An 18962-nucleotide genomic window follows, 5' to 3' on the forward strand; every position below is an offset into this window, starting at 1 on the left:
TGTTGCTATCCAATAACCATTTTTCTTCCTCCACTAGCTCACAAAAAACCTTCCCCTGCTAAGTGCAGGAGCAGACAGTTTTCCTGGCTTGCAAAAAGCCAAATCCCCCTCATAGCAGCTTCAGAGAAGCTGCAGCAGGGTGAGGAAGCCAAAGCCCTTATGGCAGGCTGAAGCCCCATCCTAAGCCTGTTGTGAAGCTGGATCCAGCAAATTCTGGAACCTAGGATTGACTCCAGACAGGCTACAGCTGTTTACCTGGACATGTGCATTTGGCCAGTAAACATGTTTTCTGAGCTAATGCAGTAGCAAAACAACTCATGAAAGGATCAAATAATCCTAATAGACCTTGGATTTCTATTTACAGTAGCAGCCAGGGCTGACAGAACTATTGCTTAATGTTGGCCCTTCCGGACAGCTTTCCTCAGCCACTGCCTGACATTTTCTGACCCTGCAAGTCCAGCCATGGTGGCCATTTGCCTTAGGGCCACCCAGGCTGGAAAAGCACTGTGCCCTCAGTAGCAATGCAAAGTGCTAGATGAAGAAGATCCAGGATGAAGATTGGAATCCTTGTCTTCAAGTCCACAGCTCCAATTATAAAGCTGATTTGAATCAGTCTCACCACCCACGTCACCAATTACAAACCTCTTCCTTGACTCCCTGGCCTTGGCCTTGCTTAGCAATCATGCTGAGTTTTCCTCGTGTCTGTAGTATTTTAGAGCACTTTTAAATTAAGCTCAGTCGAGGCCCATGCAGCTCCAATTAGCACATACAGACTGTGAGATGGCTCCGTCATGGCTTGCCCAGCACTGTTGCTTCCAACAAGGGTTATTAGGGTGACTGAAGTGAGATTGAATTAAAGTAGTGAGATGAAAAGCTGTTTTTCCCTCCGGGCTGCAGTATTCACCTTTGACTCCTGGAGAGGTGATGTGCAGGAGCATGCAGGAGTATGCAGAACACTTCTATGTTCCTTCTAGAGACACCGGGGTAGCATTTTCCATGCTCTTGCCTGCCTGCTCATGCCATAGGAAGGACCCAGCTTGTTGGTTGCCTGGCTGGTTTTGAAAGTAGCTAAAGCAACAATTTCTGAGGAGATGCAGAGAGGGCTGACAACGGCGGCCACCTGCTTATATGTCAGCAGAGAGAAGATCATGAAATAGAATCATAGAATCAACCAACCAGGTTGGAAGAGACCTCCAAGATCATCCAGTCCAACCTATCACCCAGCCCTATCCAGTCAAATAGACCATGGCACCAAGTGCCCCATCCAGGCTTTTCTTGAAGACCTCCAGGGACGGTGCCTCCACCACCTCCCTGGGCAGCCCATTCCAATGGCAAATCACTCTCTCTGGGAAGAACTTCCTCCTAACATCCAGCCTAGACCTCCCTTAGCACAACTTGAGACTGTGTCCCCTTGTTCTATTGCTGGTTGCTTGGGAGAAGAGACCACCCCCCACCTGGCTACAATGTCCCTTCAGGTAGTTGTAGACAGCAATGAGGTCTGCCCCTGAGCCTCCTCTTCTCCAGGCTAAACAACCCCAGCTCCCTCAGCCTCTCCTCACAGGGTTTGTGTTCCAGGCCCCTCACCAGCTTTGTTGCCCTTCTCTGGACACATTCCAGCACCTCAACATCTCTCTTGAATTGAGGGGCCCAGATGACTACAAGCACAGAAGAAGAGAGATTGTCCCCATCCTTCCACTAATATGTACAGCCTGCTCATCAACAGATTTTATCAGTTATTTTCTTCAGCAGGGTTCTGTATTTCTGGCCACTTCTGGAAGCAGAACAAACTCTCCTCAGGAAGACAAAAGGGTGGTGAGAAACCTGGTGCTGGTGTTTGGAGGCAGGATAGTATTAGCTGCCATATTTTCTTTGCCCTGGAATCAAGCCTAGGGGTTGTTTTACCTCTGAAAAGGACAGGTTGAATCTATGAGGCTCTGCAGGCAGCAGGGATATTCATTAGGTGGCACAAGAGGTAATTCAGCCCCTGGTGAGGTTATATACAACCTCCCTGCCAGATGCTTCAACCCCCTAATCGGTTGTAACTGCTTCTCCCCAGGTTTCAATTAAATTCCCTCAAGCCTGTAAACTTTGGCTTGTTTGGACCAATACCCACAGACCTGATTGCAAGAGCAGATGTTTTATTTCTACCTGCAAGTGAAAATGGGGAGGGTATATCATGGCTGTGGCACATTTCACGTAAAGCAGATGTTTCTATTAATGCCAGAATTGGGTGAAAACTCCAAGTAGGCAATTTTTTTTAAGAGAAAAATCAAAACACTTTTATTTTCCCCAATTAAATTGCAACTTGATGAAGTTTTCTGTATTCCTATGAATCACTTTTTTTCTTTGTTTTTCTTTCTTTTTTTTTTTTTTTTTTTCTGATTAGTAGGCTCTAAAGGGACAAAAGAATTGCTTTGTATCAGTCTTCCTCAATTAAATGTAAAGTACATCTGGACAGAGTCTGGAGATCCATCTTTCACTGGCAGTTACAAAGCCATTGACATAAAATAATACTCTGACTGGTACTACAAGGCTGCATTTAAATCATTGGCATTCATGCTCTGAGTCCTTTGCAGGGAGCAGAAGCCCTCCATTACAGAAAGTTTAATTTTATACTGTGATCTGTATAAGATATGCAATGAAAATGAGGAGGGGGAAAGAAGAACTTTTGCAGAGCTGGAGACATAATAGAAGCTACAATGAATGTCTGGGCAGCTTTTTTTTCAGTTACTTATAAATTGCAGGTGTCAAATGCATTCTGGAAAGAAGCTGGATTCCATTTTTAATTACAGGCAGCAGGTTAAGGCATAATTCAGGGCTTGACAATGCCTTCAATCCATAACAAAATTCCTCCTGCCATCAGTAAGAAATTTACACAAAGATCAAGGAGAAACTGACCTCCTTGCAGCAGCTAAACTCTGAACTTCAGTGTCCCATTGTAAAATCCCAAACACCCTTGATATTTAAAGTACTTATTCCTTGTGTGATTGTATCAGCAAGCCTCAACATCAAATGGGAACTGAGCTACTAAAGTTCCTCTGATGGTCAAGGTGAGAAAGAGGTGTCATTGCAGCTTTCATCTCAATTTTCCTTTGGCTCAAATTAGCTTTGAGGAGGGGAAAGAAGCAGGAAAGAACCCATCCCTCTGTCAGGAACTGTGTATGTGAACCCAACCCAAGTGCTGTGAGTGCTTTCCCAGGTCTGACAAGGTGAGTACGACCTGACTTGGTCAGCAAATTTCTTTTACCAGCAACACAGTTTATTGAGCTCAAAGAGTTTAAGTTGGTTATGTGCTTGAATAGCACCATGTACATCAATGCTCTGACCCAAAACTGAGACTTTGAGGCCTTGTGCTGATACATGCAATGAAGAGTAATGCTAAACTGTTCTATCTATTCAGAAAGCAGGATGTGTGCATGCTGGTGTGCTGAACTCATCTACTGGGGGGTTGCTGCTCAAAGGCAGGCAGAGATCTCATTTAAAGCCAACAGCAGAGTCTTTGAAGGAGAAGTTCTATGTGTTATTATGTATGAAAACACAGCTCTGGAGTTATGGGGGCAGCCACCACTCAGGTGTTAAGGAAGCAGGTCACTGGAAAGGAAGCAGAAAGCCTGAGAGAGAGAGGTTTTCTGAACAAGATCTTCACTGCTTTTACTCTGCTCAGGGAAACACAGTCTTATGGAGCAAACTTCATATCAGAGGGTTCAACAAACATACCTGCCTTTGACCATTCTGCTGCAACAGAGAAACCCTGAACACCAGCCGAAATGAGGAAGAGGCTGGTTGGTACAGTGACCTTCTGTTGGATGCCAAGAGTCAGGAATGGCCTGAGATGGGAGGTTGCAACACTTGAGCTGTTGCATAGAGCTGGAATAAACTAGAGGAACAAACCAAAACCATGGGGAAGTGCTGGCTTTTGAAATAATTATATTAGTACTGACATAATTGACAGATACAGATAAGCTTTATGTCATCACCTCCACCAACAGCATATATGACTCTCAGCGTGTAACACTAGGTCCTTACAGCACCCCCATGAGGTAGGGCAAGGCCAAGCACCCTACTGCACCCGTGGGGAGCCTGTCAGGGCCGAGTAACTTTCCCATGATCACCCAGAAAGTCTGTTCCTGAGCAAGGAGTGGAGTGTGAGCTTTTAGAGAGTGCAGCCACAGGGCTGCTTTTTTGTCAAACATCCTGCACTGCCAACCAACAGCTCCTCTGCTCATTCAAGGCCATCTCTGCTTTAAGCAAATGGCCATGAACAGCGGGTAATGTCAACTAAGTCCTCATAGGCATTAAAGTGACCATAAAACAAGAACTTGGGAAAAAAATAGAGGAATCTGTGAAAAGAGCCATCTGATTTGTAACCAAATGCCAGTCTTAAATGCCTGTCATGTTCCTAGTGACAAAATAAGTGCATATTTTAAAAAGAGCATTTTAAGAATATGGGACATTTTATACCCAACATTCCAGCATCACAGAAAACAGGGCTGCAAGAAACCCTGAGGAGTTATCAGATTTTTTTTTTCCCCAGCTTCTATGATCTTCTTTGCTTGGGTCCCTTCAGTAGATGGAGCTTATGGTGCTAACTTGGCTGCTTGTGTCAGAATTGTCCAATGTCACATCAGGACCTGCATCTGCACCATCAGGATCTGCCTGATCTTTAGCGAAGTTGATGAAAACCTAGAAGTTGAAAGGAAAACATTCAGGATGTGACAGTATAAATAATTTATGATATGAGTGAATACAAAAGAGGAATGGTTGTTCATTTGACTGTTAGCCTGGAGAGCAAGCTCAGGAAGGGATTGGCACTGAATTTGAGAATTGCAAATGTTTGGCTTCCATGGGCTAATATAAATAAATGGAAGTGCACTCCTGTTCTGCTGAATCAACCCCCGAGGTGCAAAGGTACAGATTCCTGCACAAAACCTAATTGTCCTGCAGCTCGTGTTTCAAAAGTGGCAGCAAGGTAATACCCGTGTGGTGGCTCAGTTTGATCACAGCTATATTATTACTTTATAAACCCATCTGTCTCTATGTAATTGACATCTGTGCATGCAGAACTGCATCTCATATAGATAGGTGTATATATAATCACATGTAACAGCCTTCCTTTGAACAATCTCTAGTGAATACATAAAATGCTCTTACTAGAACACTACCTGCAATCACATTTGCATACACACAAATCCAAGCTGTCCTCCCACAAAACATCACCCGGGCCTTCCTGTGGTTTGCATGCTTATTTCTCTCACAGCCATTGCCCCTTATTAAACCAGTGTGGAGGACTTCCTTCCCTCCTCCCCCAGACTGCCCTTTAACAGTTTATAGGATTACAAGGATGCAGTCTTTGCTTCTCTCTCTGGGACAGACCTAATGTATCCAATGCTGATGCTTAACAGGCTGATTTCTTCTGCGTAGTCCTTTCGGCAACCCTTCAGCTGGTGTGTTTCCTACAAGGTTTTAATGCCAGTGGAAATGTCCTTCCAAGGGAAAATGGAAGGAACTTAAACAGAAAGCTAAGTTTGGGGCAATGCTAAATGAACTTACAAGCTACACACTGTACAGGAAAGAGGGAAATCAAGCAGATTTGCAGGACTGGTGGAACGCCTAGCACTGGACTTGGGTATGAGCCCTGCCCTTCATCCACACCCAAGAGGCTGCTGAAATCAGCAGTTACAGAGGGAAAAACAGATCCTTCATGCTACAGGCAGCTTTCTGTCTGTGTTTCTGAGCACCAGCAGAGATAGCTGGAGGCAGTACTGCTGATAAAGTGTCCCCAGGAGGGATATAGATGGAAATCCCTTTCAGAATGTAGTCTATTGTGTGCAGCCGTCCTTTATGTGCAACCATCAGTCTGCTCTCCTGTTAACAGTTTTAAATGGATGGCCACACATCTTTAATTCCTTACCTCCTCTAACGTTGTTTGGCTCACTGAGAAGTGCCTGATATTGAAGGCTGCTTTGCTGGCTTCCAGGAGATCAAATATATTTGCTACTCCTCCTGCAGAGATTGGAACGTGATACTCCACCATGTTGAAATGCCGATCCTGTGGGAACAGGAAGGATGAGCTGAAGTTAAGAGTCGTGGCCTATAAGCATCCAACAAATCTCATAGCTGAGAACAAAAGCAAAGAGGGGCTGAACCATGGGAGAAAGAAGGGGCCTAGGGTGTGTTTTCGCCTTCTGTCTTCCAAAGGCAAAGAATGTTATTATCTGCTTGTTGCAGCATGGTGCTGCTCATAAATCTCTGCTTGGCATGGGAACCACAGCCGGGCCTGTGGACCAATGTGATCAGAGGTCTAGCTACAAAGGACTCCAGATGATTCAATGTGAATTATGCTAGAGACACTTTATTACATACAGCCCGAGTATATAAGCACTCAGCCAGGAGAGCACACGCCTACACGTTAGCATAATTAGTCAAGGACAACCCACTCCATCAGCATAAACCACACCTTGTTTTTCTCATTAGCAAGGTGTCTGTTATCTACCCCTTCTGAGATAAGTTAGCCAGCTGCATGTGAGAACCAAGGTTTGTTATTATAAAGATCTGCCTGCTGTTTATTCTCTTCACTCCATCCCCACAGCTCTTCTGCACCTGCACCCCACAACTCTCCTGCATTCTACATTCCTACATCTGCTGTTGACTGGTGTCTCCATGTTGGCAGTTCTTGTGGGGTTTGTAACTTGGAGGTGGTCATTAAGGCCTAGAGCTGAAAGCTTGAGGGTAGCCATAACATTTTTCAGCTCCACGTCTCCCACTGTGATTAATGCAGAGATTGGGTTACGGACAACGGATGGCATTTGTGACTCATTTACTCTGGTGTTGCAGTTATTCAGTTGTTGGAGGCACCTGACCATCTCATTACCCACTGAATGACTGGAAGCATCTGACCATCTCATTACCTATTGCATGAAGTGTGTCACCATGCAGTCCAGGCTTCCATGGGACCATTCCCAGGGGCAGAGAGTCATCCAACAGCTGTGTTATAAGATAACTGTAGCTGTATGGATGAAGTTAAGCTACCAAGGACCCTGGGGGCTCCAGCCCTTGGGCAGTATTGCTGATTGCACTGACAAAGTGCATGTGTATGAATTCCTTACATTTTAAGAGCATAGATCTATGTGCATAGTATGTTACAAGATTTCCTCCTCCTGGTTAATTTGAAGGGATTGAGAGACCCTCCTCTGAAACTATTTGTCCTGATTACCTTCAGGCACGTATTTGGAAAGTGTGACTTCATGAACTCTGTCAGTGCCTCAGTGCAAACTGTGTTGCTGTTTAAATGCATCTTCACAGTGAATCCTCTTCCAAACCTAGGGGAAAAAGAAAACTGCAATTAGGAAAAAGAAACAGATAAAGAAAATCCTTTGAGAGTGCTGCATAGACTCTTTGGGGAAATTTAATCCAAGCAGAGTGCAGCTTGAACAGGGTCAGGGATTTTAACTTGCAGTGAAACTTAATAAGAAGCCAAGCTATTGTGATAACTAATAAAACTGGAACTCAACCCCAACATGCATTTCACATTTTCAGCAGTGAACAGATTGCTTTGGGGAACACACCTCTGGGAAAGAAGGGCTGGGAGAGAGTAGCAAGTGCATTAGTTAACACAGAATTTCAATGGTGTCATAAAAACAAATCAGAAAATGACATTATTCTGATGGCCTGGTAACAATGATCTCATTTTCTGAGTCCTCAAAGCTAACTCCATCTGCTGTCCTGTAGAAGTGATATAGGTACATTTTACTGACCTGCTCTTGATGTGCTGCAAAGAGCCAATGCACTGAAAACTCCCATTCACCATAATAGCCAGCCTGGTACAGAGGGCTTCACATTCTTCCATGCTGAAAAACCAACCAAGAAACTCACTACTAAGTCACTGAGAGACATAGAGAAATAGATATTTTAGTAACTAGAACAGCACTGCTCTTCCCTAAAGTGTTGTAGATCTCTGTGAGCAACCACAACAAACTCCCAAACCTGTCACAGCTTGCTGCCTGAAATTCTGCAAAGACCAAACAGGGTGAAGAAGGGGTCTCTCCATACCCCTAGCAGACCCTAACCAGCCCTACCTGTGGGATGTGAGTATCACTGAGCACTTGTTCTGCACTTCCTCACTGATGATTTTCCAAAGGTGGCGTTTAGCATTCGGATCCATTCCAGAGCTTGGTTCATCCTGTTGGAAAGACAGGACTGAATGTGAACCTGCACTCACAATCCGATCTTCCTTACACTTGTGCTCTTTTTAGGCTCACCATTTAGAGCTATGTTTGCTAGTAAGGACCCACAGGAGACCACACATTCATCTGGGAGAAGGATTATCATTATTTGTGTCATGGATTTGACAGAGACATCCTACTGTCCCTTCAAGAAGCAGCAAGGCTACTTGTCTATGACCTCCATCCTCAGTACCCTTTGGAGCTGAGCAGCTGCACTGGTGACTGGTGGGAATGCCTCCATTAGACTCTAGAGGAACTGACTGGCTGGGATCAGCTCTACTGTGCATTTCATACCATGTTTGTTCAAATCTCCACAAACACCACAGGCAAGAAGCTATCAAGTGGCACTTGGTTCCCATGTGCACCTGTGTTTTGCCTCCTCATGCTGACAAAGCAAGTGCTTCGTTTCTTCTTTTAGAGAGGCAGGAAGCCAGAGATGAAGGATGTTCTACTCTCTCATGCATTGCTGATAAAATTGTTAGCCAACTTCTGATTGACAAATTGTTGCTGAGGATAAGGCTTTATGTAAGGTAGCAGTAAACCAGCTTGGATTCAGGTAACTTGGAGGAATTTTCTTCACCTTCTGATTTTTATTGATTTTTTAATTTACTATTTTTTAATCTCACAACAACAGAGTGCTGATGTGTATGGTCAGAAGCAAAGGCAGGAGTGCTGGTCTCATTATAAGCTGGAGAAAGGGACATATATGTCCACTGGGTATCAAAACTAATATCAGGAAACCTGCTCAGGGAGCACTACACAGATTCAAAACACAGCACATGGAAAAACTGCACAAAAAGGTGTAATCTCCTGGAAGAACTGGAAAGTTCAAAGACAAAAGAGGAAGCCAAACCTAGAAAAGCAGTTTTATGTTCTAATTGGAGGAAAATTGCTCATTTGCTCTCCTACAGATTTGGAAGCCTTGAGTGTTGATTTTCCTCCAAGACTGTGCATGTTAGTTGACACAAAAAAAGCAGGGAAGAGGTGGGAACTGGCAAATAGAGGCTCGGGTTTTGACCCTTTAAAGATGCTAACCAGTGGACTCGTCACTGTCATGCCCTCCAAGAAAATTGGTGTGCTTGCTGGAGTCTAAACTTTCCTCTGATGCATGTGTTGTCTGGCTAAGTAGGGGCATTTGGGGAATGTCCTATGAGCTGCACCCAAAGAGGTATTGCTAGGGTGTCAAAATACCCCTGACAGCCCAAAGATTTGCTCATCTTTCCCCTAAAGAAGGGTCCTGTTTCTCACCAGCAGCAGAATTGATGGATTCCCAATGAGAGCCAGAGCAGTCGATAATTTTCTGTTGGTGCCATAACTGCACATAGAGGTGACTCTGTCCTTGTAGGCCATCAGATTCAACCGGTGGAGAAGCTGGAGTACAACCTAAGGGAGCACAAGGACTGCTTGCACAACAGCATCCAGGCATAAATTACTATACACATATCAATTTACTGAAAGACTAATCAAATCCGTGTAAAGTCTCTTGATAACAGGAAAGTGTTTTAAGCCAAGCCTCAGCGTTACTCACTCCTTTGATCTCTCTCTCTGGAATACCATGGAGCCTAGCATAGTAATACATATGCTCTTCCACTGTCAGCAAGTCATCCAAGGCATCTTCTTGAGGGCAGTAGCCAAAGAGTGACCAGTGGGCCTCATTAATGTCATTCAAGGACCTGTGAAAGGAAGTCAGCAAGTCATTTTCAACACACTGAGTGGCCAATGACTCTGGAGTCATACAAGAGAGAGAAAAACCCTTCTCTGCCTTCCTACCTCCTGCTTGAGCACTAGAAGAGCCTGCCTAGAGAGGTTGTGGAGTCTCCGTCTCTGGAGACTTTCCAAACCTGCCTGAACAGGTTCCTGTGTGACCTTAGGTGATCCTCTTTGGCAATGAGGTTGGGCTCAATGATCTCAAGAGGTCCTTTTCAACCCCTACTGTGCTATGATTCCATGATTCTCCAAATCCTGAAGGGAAATGCTATGAATTTGCAGACCTTCAGCTTCTAGGCTCTCAGTTCTACAAAGGAAGATTTGTATTTACAACGTCTGTTAGTCACAATGTCTTGCATGTCACTCTCCAGTTACCACCAACACTTCAGATGGCACAGCTGCCACCAAATCTACTCCTCTAAAACAGCACTTTGAGATGGGTCCTTGTGGTGGAGGGTAGCAGAGCCCTCTTGCAAAACCCTCATTTGGACAGAATTGTGGCTCAAGGCCTTCCATCGAGAAGTCAAAACAGTGCTTTCATCTGCCTGCATGATGACAGCTGCTGTCCCAGCAGCCCTTACAGCCTCTGGGAAGATTTCTCCCCCAGAAGGGCAGAAACTGTAAACATAGGCTATTGTTTTGGGAAGAAGACCTTGGGGTTTCAGACATTGCGAGCACCTACGCACACCTGTTGGGGGCTGACCCCTGGGTGGTTCCACAGGTTGTTTTTGGTAAAAATTAGCCAATGTGTGAATTAATTATAACTTTGAACCAATCTGTATTGTTCACGTATGTTCGCCCGAGTTTGGTTACCACACCTCTTCTGAAACACTATAAAAGATGCTGCATTTGCCTTAATTGAGCACATCCTTTTTGCTTGTTACCCTGCCTTGCTAGTATCACAGTATCATCAGGGTTGGAAGAGACCTCATAGATCATCAAGTCCAACCCTTTACCACAGAGCTCAAGGCTAGACCATGGCACCAAGTGCCACATCCAACCTTGCCTTGAACTGCCCCAGGGACGGCGACTCCACCACCTCCCCGGGCAGCCCATTCCAGTGTCCAATGACTCTCTCAGTGAAGAACTTTCTCCTCACCTCGAGCCTAAATCTCCCCTGGCGTAGCCTGAGGCTGGGACCTTGACCGCCTGGACAGATGGGCAGAGTCCAATGGGATGGGGTTCAATAGCTCCAAGTGCAGGGTGCTGCACTTTGGCCACAACAACCCCATGGAGCGATACAAGCTAGGGTCGGAGTGGCTGGAGAGCAGCCAGACAGAGAGGGATCTGGGGGTGCTGATTGACACCCGCCTGAACATGAGCCAGCAGTGTGCCCAGGTGGCCAAGAGAGCCAATGGCATCCTGGCCTGCATCAGGAATGGTGTGGTCAGCAGGAGCAGGGAGGTCATTCTGCCCCTGTACTCTGCACTGGTTAGACCACACCTTGAGTACTGTGTTCAGTTCTGGGCCTCCCAGTTTAAAAGGGATGTTGAGATGCTTGAGCGTGTCCAGAGAAGGGCGACGAGGCTGGTGAGAGGCCTTGAGCACAGCCCTACAAGGAGAGGCTGAGGGAGCTGGGATTGTTTAGCCTGGAGAAGAGGAGGCTCAGGGGTGACCTTATTGCTGTCTACAACTACCTGAGGGGTGGTTGTGGCACCCTTTTGGGGTACGCTCTCGCTCTCCTTCTGACTGGTACCCTTGCTCACACACACACACGCACGGCACGGCACAGCTCAGCACTCACTTGGCATTCGCAGCAACCAAGCTACAACCAGCTCCAGATGGCACAGTTACAGACAGCGCTATGATCCCCACCAGCCTTCAGAAGCCAGCGTCTAGCTTGGCCCGGACCTGTGGAATCTCAGACAACGTGCTCTGATCCACGATATTTAGAACTTTTCTGAACTGAATCCGGACAGTGAGTAACTGACAAAACTTAATCCAAAGACTGAATAATCTCTCAAGCTTCCAGTGAACTCTCTCAAATCACAGACTCTCTTCATTTTAGTCATTCTGTATTTTAATTCGCAACCGCAGACAAAGAACTTACGTGGGATAGTTATAGATAAGTTTGGGGAAGGGCATTTTTAGTGTTTATAGTAACAAATCTCTTAAATTCTTTTCCAATACGGCCTCGCATTTCATTCCCCAAACCCCAAACAAACTCCTCTCCGCGACAGTCCTACTGGACTCTAGATACTAACTTAGAAGTGGGATCACACTCAGCTGAGGATCTGAGTCATCGCATTGTCAGCAGAATGAAGTAGAAGAAATAACACTGAGAAGAGCAGAGGTGCAACAGCAAAATGCAGCCCTCATGTCATCTTCAAAAGGTGAGGTTCCCTACCGTACTTGGTTTTGCTCTGTTTTGAATGTTTCAGTCTGTTTCAGCCTTTTAGTTTCTTTTCCTTTGCCATCCAGACTTAAAAACTGCTCTCAGGCTAATTTATTCACACGCCTGCCCCAGAAATCACATCCTCCATACCCAGAATGATCCTGGATCCTCAGCCTTCCATTGGATGCTCCGATATCACCTGTCAGCATCTTAAAGATGGTCGTTTTTCCAGCTCCGTTCACACCAAGCAAGCCAAAGCACTGGGTTGTGGGAAAGAAAAGTAGAAATGTAACCATGCTGTATTTATAATGCAGAAATATTGCTCTGAGATGAGTGCTCAGTGCATCTTGTCTCCTCTTCTCTCTGGACTCTTGAGCAAGATGAATTGCAAGTGAGGCAGAGGTATGCAGAGCGTACGAACATTATAATGGAGGTTGTTTATGGTGCAATATACTGCAGCTGATATTAGGGCCATTTGTTTAATATGGTGAAGAATCAAGGATGTGTCTCTAACAGAGTCATTCCTTTTACTGCAAGGTGCATTTTTGCAGTGAGCTCATCTAACAGGCCAAATCCTGATCCTCTCATTTGTGTGAAACCTCCCACTGAGAGGAGCAAAACTCTTTGTAGGAGTGAGGTGAGAGAGGTTTGCGCTCTCATGAGTAAAATCTTAATGCAACACAAGATTTTTGTCAAATAATCTCACTAATGCACTGCATTAACAAGATTAAGAACTGGCTCCCTGTAGTGCAGTTCAGCACGTTACGCTAAAAATCTCTGGCTTATGGCTGAGGTTGGAGATACGCAGTTGTGTGCTGCATGAGCACTCACCACTGTGCTGATAATTACCATGATTTTGGTATTGTTAGTACAGCCCAGCTGATCTGAAAATCCTCATGTGCTGGGCCCACCGCAGGTGCACAGCATCAATCCAAGGCTCTTCTCCACCTCAAAGTCCGTGAAGGACAGTATCTGTGCAGTCTGCAGTGCACCAACCGGGAATAGCACCCCAAACCCCACCACCAGGGTGACTTTTGCTGGAAGCTAGAAACCTCGGAGTCAGTTGTAGCTTGGAAAAGTTCTCTGCCAGAAAAGTCATCACCACAGTCTCCACGTGAGGCTGCTCTCTTCCTACCCAGCACCCTATGACCTTTCGTCTCAATGGGATCCAGGCAATTAAAACAAAATCAGGTACCAAGGAATAATTCCAAGCTTCCCCAAGTGCTGTGCACAGCCTGAGGTAGAATCTGGTCTCCACTTTCCTCTAGATCACAGAGGTGCTCCTGTCTTTTCTCTGTACATGAGCCAGTGATTTTGCAGGTAACTGTACTGTCATGACCAAAGTGTGTTTTCTTCCTTTAGAGTTAGTTTTAAGTACTGATTCATGAATCTGTGTGTTCACACGAAATGATTTGTCATTCCCTGATGGGAAAGTACAAGCAGATAAGCCCAGCTCACTGTCTTCAATGCAGTGCAGGTGAATAACTGCAACTGGACAAATTCTTCCATCTTCATTTACCCTGTGGTAATCCACAGTGAGCCCCCAGGTCTGCTCTGTTCTAGGTGCTTGCAGACATTCTGCTCTGAATATGGCTCCATCACTGTCCCATCCACTTTTCCACTTTCTAGAGCTTTTAAACTGACACTTCACATTCTGAATTCAACAGGAATATTTTGTCACTACTGTAACCCAAAAAAACAATAAAAAATATAAAGGAAGGAAAGAAGAGGTCAGAGCAGAACAAACCATTACAGTCATGCTTGGACAGCAGCAAGGACTTGGAGAGAAGATGACAGTGGGGCTGTGGGTCTGTTCAAGTTTCCCTCCCCAGGGCAGAAGGTGCCCACAGCCTTTTTCTCTCACCTCTCCAGCAGGAATGCCCAGGCTGATGTTTTTCACAGCCACAATGCGTTTGTGAGGAAAGTGATAGATCTTTGTCAGATTCTGGAGCTGCACCACATCAAAGTCAGCTTTGCCAGATTCCACTCTGACCCTTTCTGCTTGGACGTCCCCATCCTCTTCAGCCACAGGTGGAAGAAGTGATATTTTGCCATGTACTCTGTCAAACAGGTACCTGTGGAGAAGGCAGAGATGGGACTTTACCTTCTGGCAAGCAGTGGGATAGAAACTGAGGAGCCTTCCTGTGAGATCTCAGGGCATATGAAAAATACTCAGCTATAAAGACAGTCTCTATTTTCTCCTGACATTTGCTGCATTTAGGGAATTAACAACAACAACAACCACCACCAAAAAAAACCCATTAATTTTCTGCTTAATTTTCTTCTCTTTTTTGGTAAATATTCTGAGCTGTAGCAAGTCCTGCCCTGTGGACAGATTCATGAAGTAGGTGACAGGATTGTTCTTGCACCTCTCAGTGTGCATCCAAGCCAGTGGAAATGGAGGTCGTTGTCAGTGCACTGACTGTTCTTACCAACCTGCTGAACATCAGCCCACCAAACCTAGAGCCCTAACAAAGGCTGTAGTCTCATCTAGCAGACTACCAAGGGATTGCAGTAACCTATACCTATAATCTGTATATTAATTAACATTCTAATTACTGGTAGGTAATACATTTACTGCCAGAGAAAACACATCATGTTTGCAAAGTGTCATGGAAATGAATGGGCTTCATAATTGACAACAATGCCATGAGAGCCCAGAACTAAACCACTGAGTGCTGGCTTGGTCTGCTCTCACTGTGAGACTCCAAATGTTACTTACTCTAGTGTGTTGTTCCAGACTCTCTGAATCATCCTGTCTTGAACTGTAAGACGAATGACAATAAACACAGTGCCCTGGATAAACATGGCAAGTAGCTTGGATGTGGTTTTGTCCAGCTCAAAGGTTTTGTCAGGGTAGTCCACTCCATAGGCTTTCAAGAAGCCCAGCAGTGCCTGATCCTGTGACAGTTCAATCAAGCCATAGCCAAAGCAAAATTGTGGGAACAGAAGGAAGGCATGCCTTAAGTTTTCAGCGAGGTCACGCAAGCCCTGGAAGAAAAAAAGAGCAAACAACCACCAAAAAGCAGCAGTCAGTCACTGCTTTTATTCATGGAATAAATTTGTAGGCTTTACTGTGGGACTGAAGTGTAACAATTACATTGGGATTTGCTTGTGTCTCAGAGCAGAGATAAATTGAGAGCAAAGAGCTCTAGAGACAGCTCGTTTCGGAAGTGCAAGGTCAGAAAAGTCAACAGGCTGTGCTGAGGTTGTGAACACCCATAGTAAACAGCAAGCAGTGCCCAACGCAGTCCCTCGCTGCCGCTCCAACCACCTCACCCTGTGCGTGCAGCAGCCTGAAATCCACCTCTAAGCCAGAGCTGGATCTTGCCACTAAACTGCACTGTGCCACCCAAAACTACAGAGCCCTGTACCAGCTTGCTGTGGGGCACAACCCACTCCCGTGGAGCACTGTCCCATTCACTCTCCTTAGACCAACATCTCCACAAAACACAAGATTTGGCTTTAGCAGACATGGAAAGGCTTTTCCAGTTAATTAATGGCAGAGCAGCCCAGTGTGCAGACTCTGGTACATTTCTAGCAGAAGAAAGGATCAGCACACACACAGCAAAGTGGAGGGGCAGTAAATTAACATGGAAAGAAACTGACTCTTGACCATTGGGGCACAGAGGGATGAAAGACCATCATAACTGTGCAGCCTTAAAATCCAGAGGGTGGCTGACAAGCACTGTCCAGCTAGAGAGTAAATTCCAACTCAGTTATTGTTCCACTAAGCAACTGCCCTTCATAAAACAAGAAAACTAAATGTAAGGTGTGCATTTTACCCCAGTGATTCCCAGAAATATCCAAGTTTAGGAGAAGGTTTTACTTTAGGGAATCATCCCTGTCTCTGAGTCATTTTTATCTTTGCAGGGGAAGATGACTTCATTTCATATGTAGATGACAGACAGCTGATGTTGGGCTTAATGCAGCACATGTCAGACTCAGGGCAATGACATCTCGTTGTCACTCTCCACAGGTTTGTGCTGCAAGAACTTAGCAATAGCTCAAAGTCCCTATCAACTTTTTGAGAAGCATCGACACACTCCTCCTGCCCTTCTCTGCATGGGCAGTTTTCTCTCCTCTCTTTTTGCATCCTCTCTTCTGTCACCACCATTTCCTGCTCTTCTAGGAATGCAGCTTTACAGACAAGTAAGATTCACATTTGGCTCGTGCTCTTTCTGTAGAGAACCCCATTAAGTCTCTGCCTGATCTCCCTTAGCCAGCTACTAAGGACCCGATCAAAGCCTCCCAGCTCAACGAGAAGCCTCCTGTGGTTCCACTGAGATTTTAGTATTAGCAGAGCTCCTACCTGGTCCGTGGCTTTCTCCTGGGAGAGCAGAAATACAACCGAGTGTGTGATGATGGTATTGATGCCAAAGAACAAGTTGACACAGACATAAACGATGAAGGCCATCCCTGTTTCTTTGAACACCCCAGCCAGCAGGTACATCCACGAAAACGTTGCGTATCTAACAATTGCCAACAGCACACACAACATTCTGCAGTAGCTCAAAGTTTGACTGAAAACAAACAACTACAGACCTAAGACCACATATCCCTTCTGCTCTGTATGTGACTGGATTTCCATATTGCAGGAGCTTGAAGCAGGGAAAATGGCTTTGAACCTGTGAGAATTTGGATGAAAAGCCTGAGATATGTACTGTGAACGTGGAGCCTCAGCTGCAAGCAGACAGACTAGGCCTGGAGGGTTCAAAGCCTGGGAAACAGATTTGCTAAGTTTTCCTGAAATGTGCTGCTGGTTGGGTTTGTTTTTTTTTTGTTCCTCTCTGCTCATGAAATGCTTCTGTAGCTTGAACTTTGCAGTAGTTCAGTAAGCATCTGATTACAGCTTGGGCTGTCATTGTGACCTTGAATATTTCATACTTTCACATAGAGTTTGCTTTGAATAAAGCAGGTGTGACAACACTAGTTTAGATCACTGCTCCTGGGAGGAGCAACTAGTCACCCTCTGTAAAGTGCACACTGGTGGGAAAAAAACCCCCATGTATTCCTCCTTGGATCTCAAATTGCAGCAGCCTGCAATATCCAGTTCCTCACTGTGTGCACTCGTATTTAGATAACTAAGTTCCACACTTACCCAAACAGTAGAAGCAGAAGAAACACTGCCAGTAAGTTACTGTCATTGCAGAAAGCTGGTATCTGGAAGGATGAAATAACTCCTACTGAGAGGCCAATGGGGACCATGAAAAGCACCTGCAAGAATTTGTCACAAATATGATATTAGGGTGAGAATTCTTAAACATGTTTCTAGAACTATGCGGGAGCAACGATGCCAAGTCTGAATCTGGTCCCACAAGCGTGGCTTGGGTTTTGTAAAGGAAACCAAATACAGGTAGGGGTCTCAGCTCTCCTGAGGCTCCTCTCAGGAGTCTGGCAAATGAATGCTGCAAAGCCACTCTGAGTAGGCTGAGCTTCATCATTCCAGACTGTGGGCAGAAAGTGCCTTAAAAAAAGGGTTGTGAATTAAAAATACCCCTTTGGGGTTTATGTTAGCCTTGCAGTCAGACCTCTTCATTGTGGCCCATAAATCTAGTCTTTACAATACAGAGCCAGGCCAGGGACCTACCAAATGTGTGCCTTGAGAAGCTCCTCTCTTCCCCAGCTTTGGGGTTTAACAGAATTTACTGGCAGGGATTTGCTGAGAAATATCAAGTTGCCAAGAGCACCGGATTAGTTTCAGCCCAGTGAATACTGATTGTGGCAAGGACTCTGGGGGTTTTTCTGCAGGCTGATTTACAAATAAGCAGTGTTGGAGAGAGGGGGCTGGGATCAGGGAAGCAGACACAGGCCTGCCCTAACTTTGCCCCTGCACTGCAACTCGGAGCTGTTCTGCCAAGCCAGACTTCAGCCACGCTGTCTTCAGACCCCTGTCAAGCCCCTCCTGTAAAGCAGGAGATACTAATGCTGTTGCCTCATCACACCAGCCCCTGTAAGCTGGCAGTTTAGACTACTCAGAGGTGGGATCTGTCTTGTTAGTGTGCATTGGTGCTACCAAAACACCTAGAAGCTTGGGCTGTGCTCTACAGAAAGTCAAGGCTCACATTCCCCAAGGGATTTCACTGCATTGAAGAGACATGGCCACCCACCCAAGTGCCCTTGAAGATTTCCTGTTTTCAGGAACCAATGATATCACTGGAATTTTAGGCACTAGCAGAACTGCATGAACAGAGAGTTGTCAGACACATAGAGCTGATGACTATTACGGCATAGTTGGCAATGCCAAAGCTCACAGGCAGAGATAGTCTGCACTTGCAGATCTCTAACTATGCAAGGCTTTGACATTGTTCACTGAGGGTTATTCATAAAACACAAAGTACTTCAGTCTACAGACGCTGCATATTTATCCCCTTAACAGAGCAATGCCTTGCAGCAGTGCTGTTAACCCTCTTTACCATGAGGAAACTTAACGTTGGGGAGAACAAGGGCACATCTATGCCAATAATGCAGCACAGTGATGAGGAGCTCAACTATCCGTGGGAACAAGGTGGTAAATCTATACACTGGAGTGCAACACCGTAGAAAGGAACTTGCTCAGGTCCTGGAAGCCACATAGAGCTGCATTAGTAGCTGTCCTTGGCTTAAAAACCTTTATAATATATAACCTTAAAGAGAGCATTCAACACAGCAGTGGATTTTTACCCAGCAGGGGAGTGTCAGCTATGAGATGTGTGATC

At 45.4% G+C, this 18962-nt stretch overlaps 1 protein-coding gene across 1 annotated transcript in view; it reads right to left on the reverse strand.

Moving 5' to 3' along the window:
* Positions 1 to 3174: 3174 nt before the first annotated feature.
* ABCA12 (ATP binding cassette subfamily A member 12) overlaps positions 3175 to 18962 on the reverse strand; it is a 101068-nt gene continuing 85280 nt past the window's right edge. The window contains exons 43-54 of the mRNA XM_064159084.1: positions 17366 to 17481; positions 16577 to 16736; positions 14987 to 15255; positions 14129 to 14339; positions 12415 to 12524; positions 9751 to 9895; positions 9471 to 9605; positions 8076 to 8179; positions 7755 to 7847; positions 7214 to 7319; positions 5912 to 6049; positions 3175 to 4683 (exon numbers count right to left, since the gene is read on the reverse strand). Of these exons, the coding sequence (XP_064015154.1) occupies positions 4564 to 4683; positions 5912 to 6049; positions 7214 to 7319; positions 7755 to 7847; positions 8076 to 8179; positions 9471 to 9605; positions 9751 to 9895; positions 12415 to 12524; positions 14129 to 14339; positions 14987 to 15255; positions 16577 to 16736; positions 17366 to 17481 (1707 nt within the window). The 3' untranslated portion in view covers positions 3175 to 4563. The remainder of the gene's footprint in view (positions 4684 to 5911; positions 6050 to 7213; positions 7320 to 7754; positions 7848 to 8075; positions 8180 to 9470; positions 9606 to 9750; positions 9896 to 12414; positions 12525 to 14128; positions 14340 to 14986; positions 15256 to 16576; positions 16737 to 17365; positions 17482 to 18962) is intronic.

The sequence above is a fragment of the Pogoniulus pusillus genome, chromosome 2 (genome assembly GCF_015220805.1).
Source record: "Pogoniulus pusillus isolate bPogPus1 chromosome 2, bPogPus1.pri, whole genome shotgun sequence".
Taxonomy (NCBI): Eukaryota; Metazoa; Chordata; class Aves; order Piciformes; family Lybiidae; genus Pogoniulus; species Pogoniulus pusillus.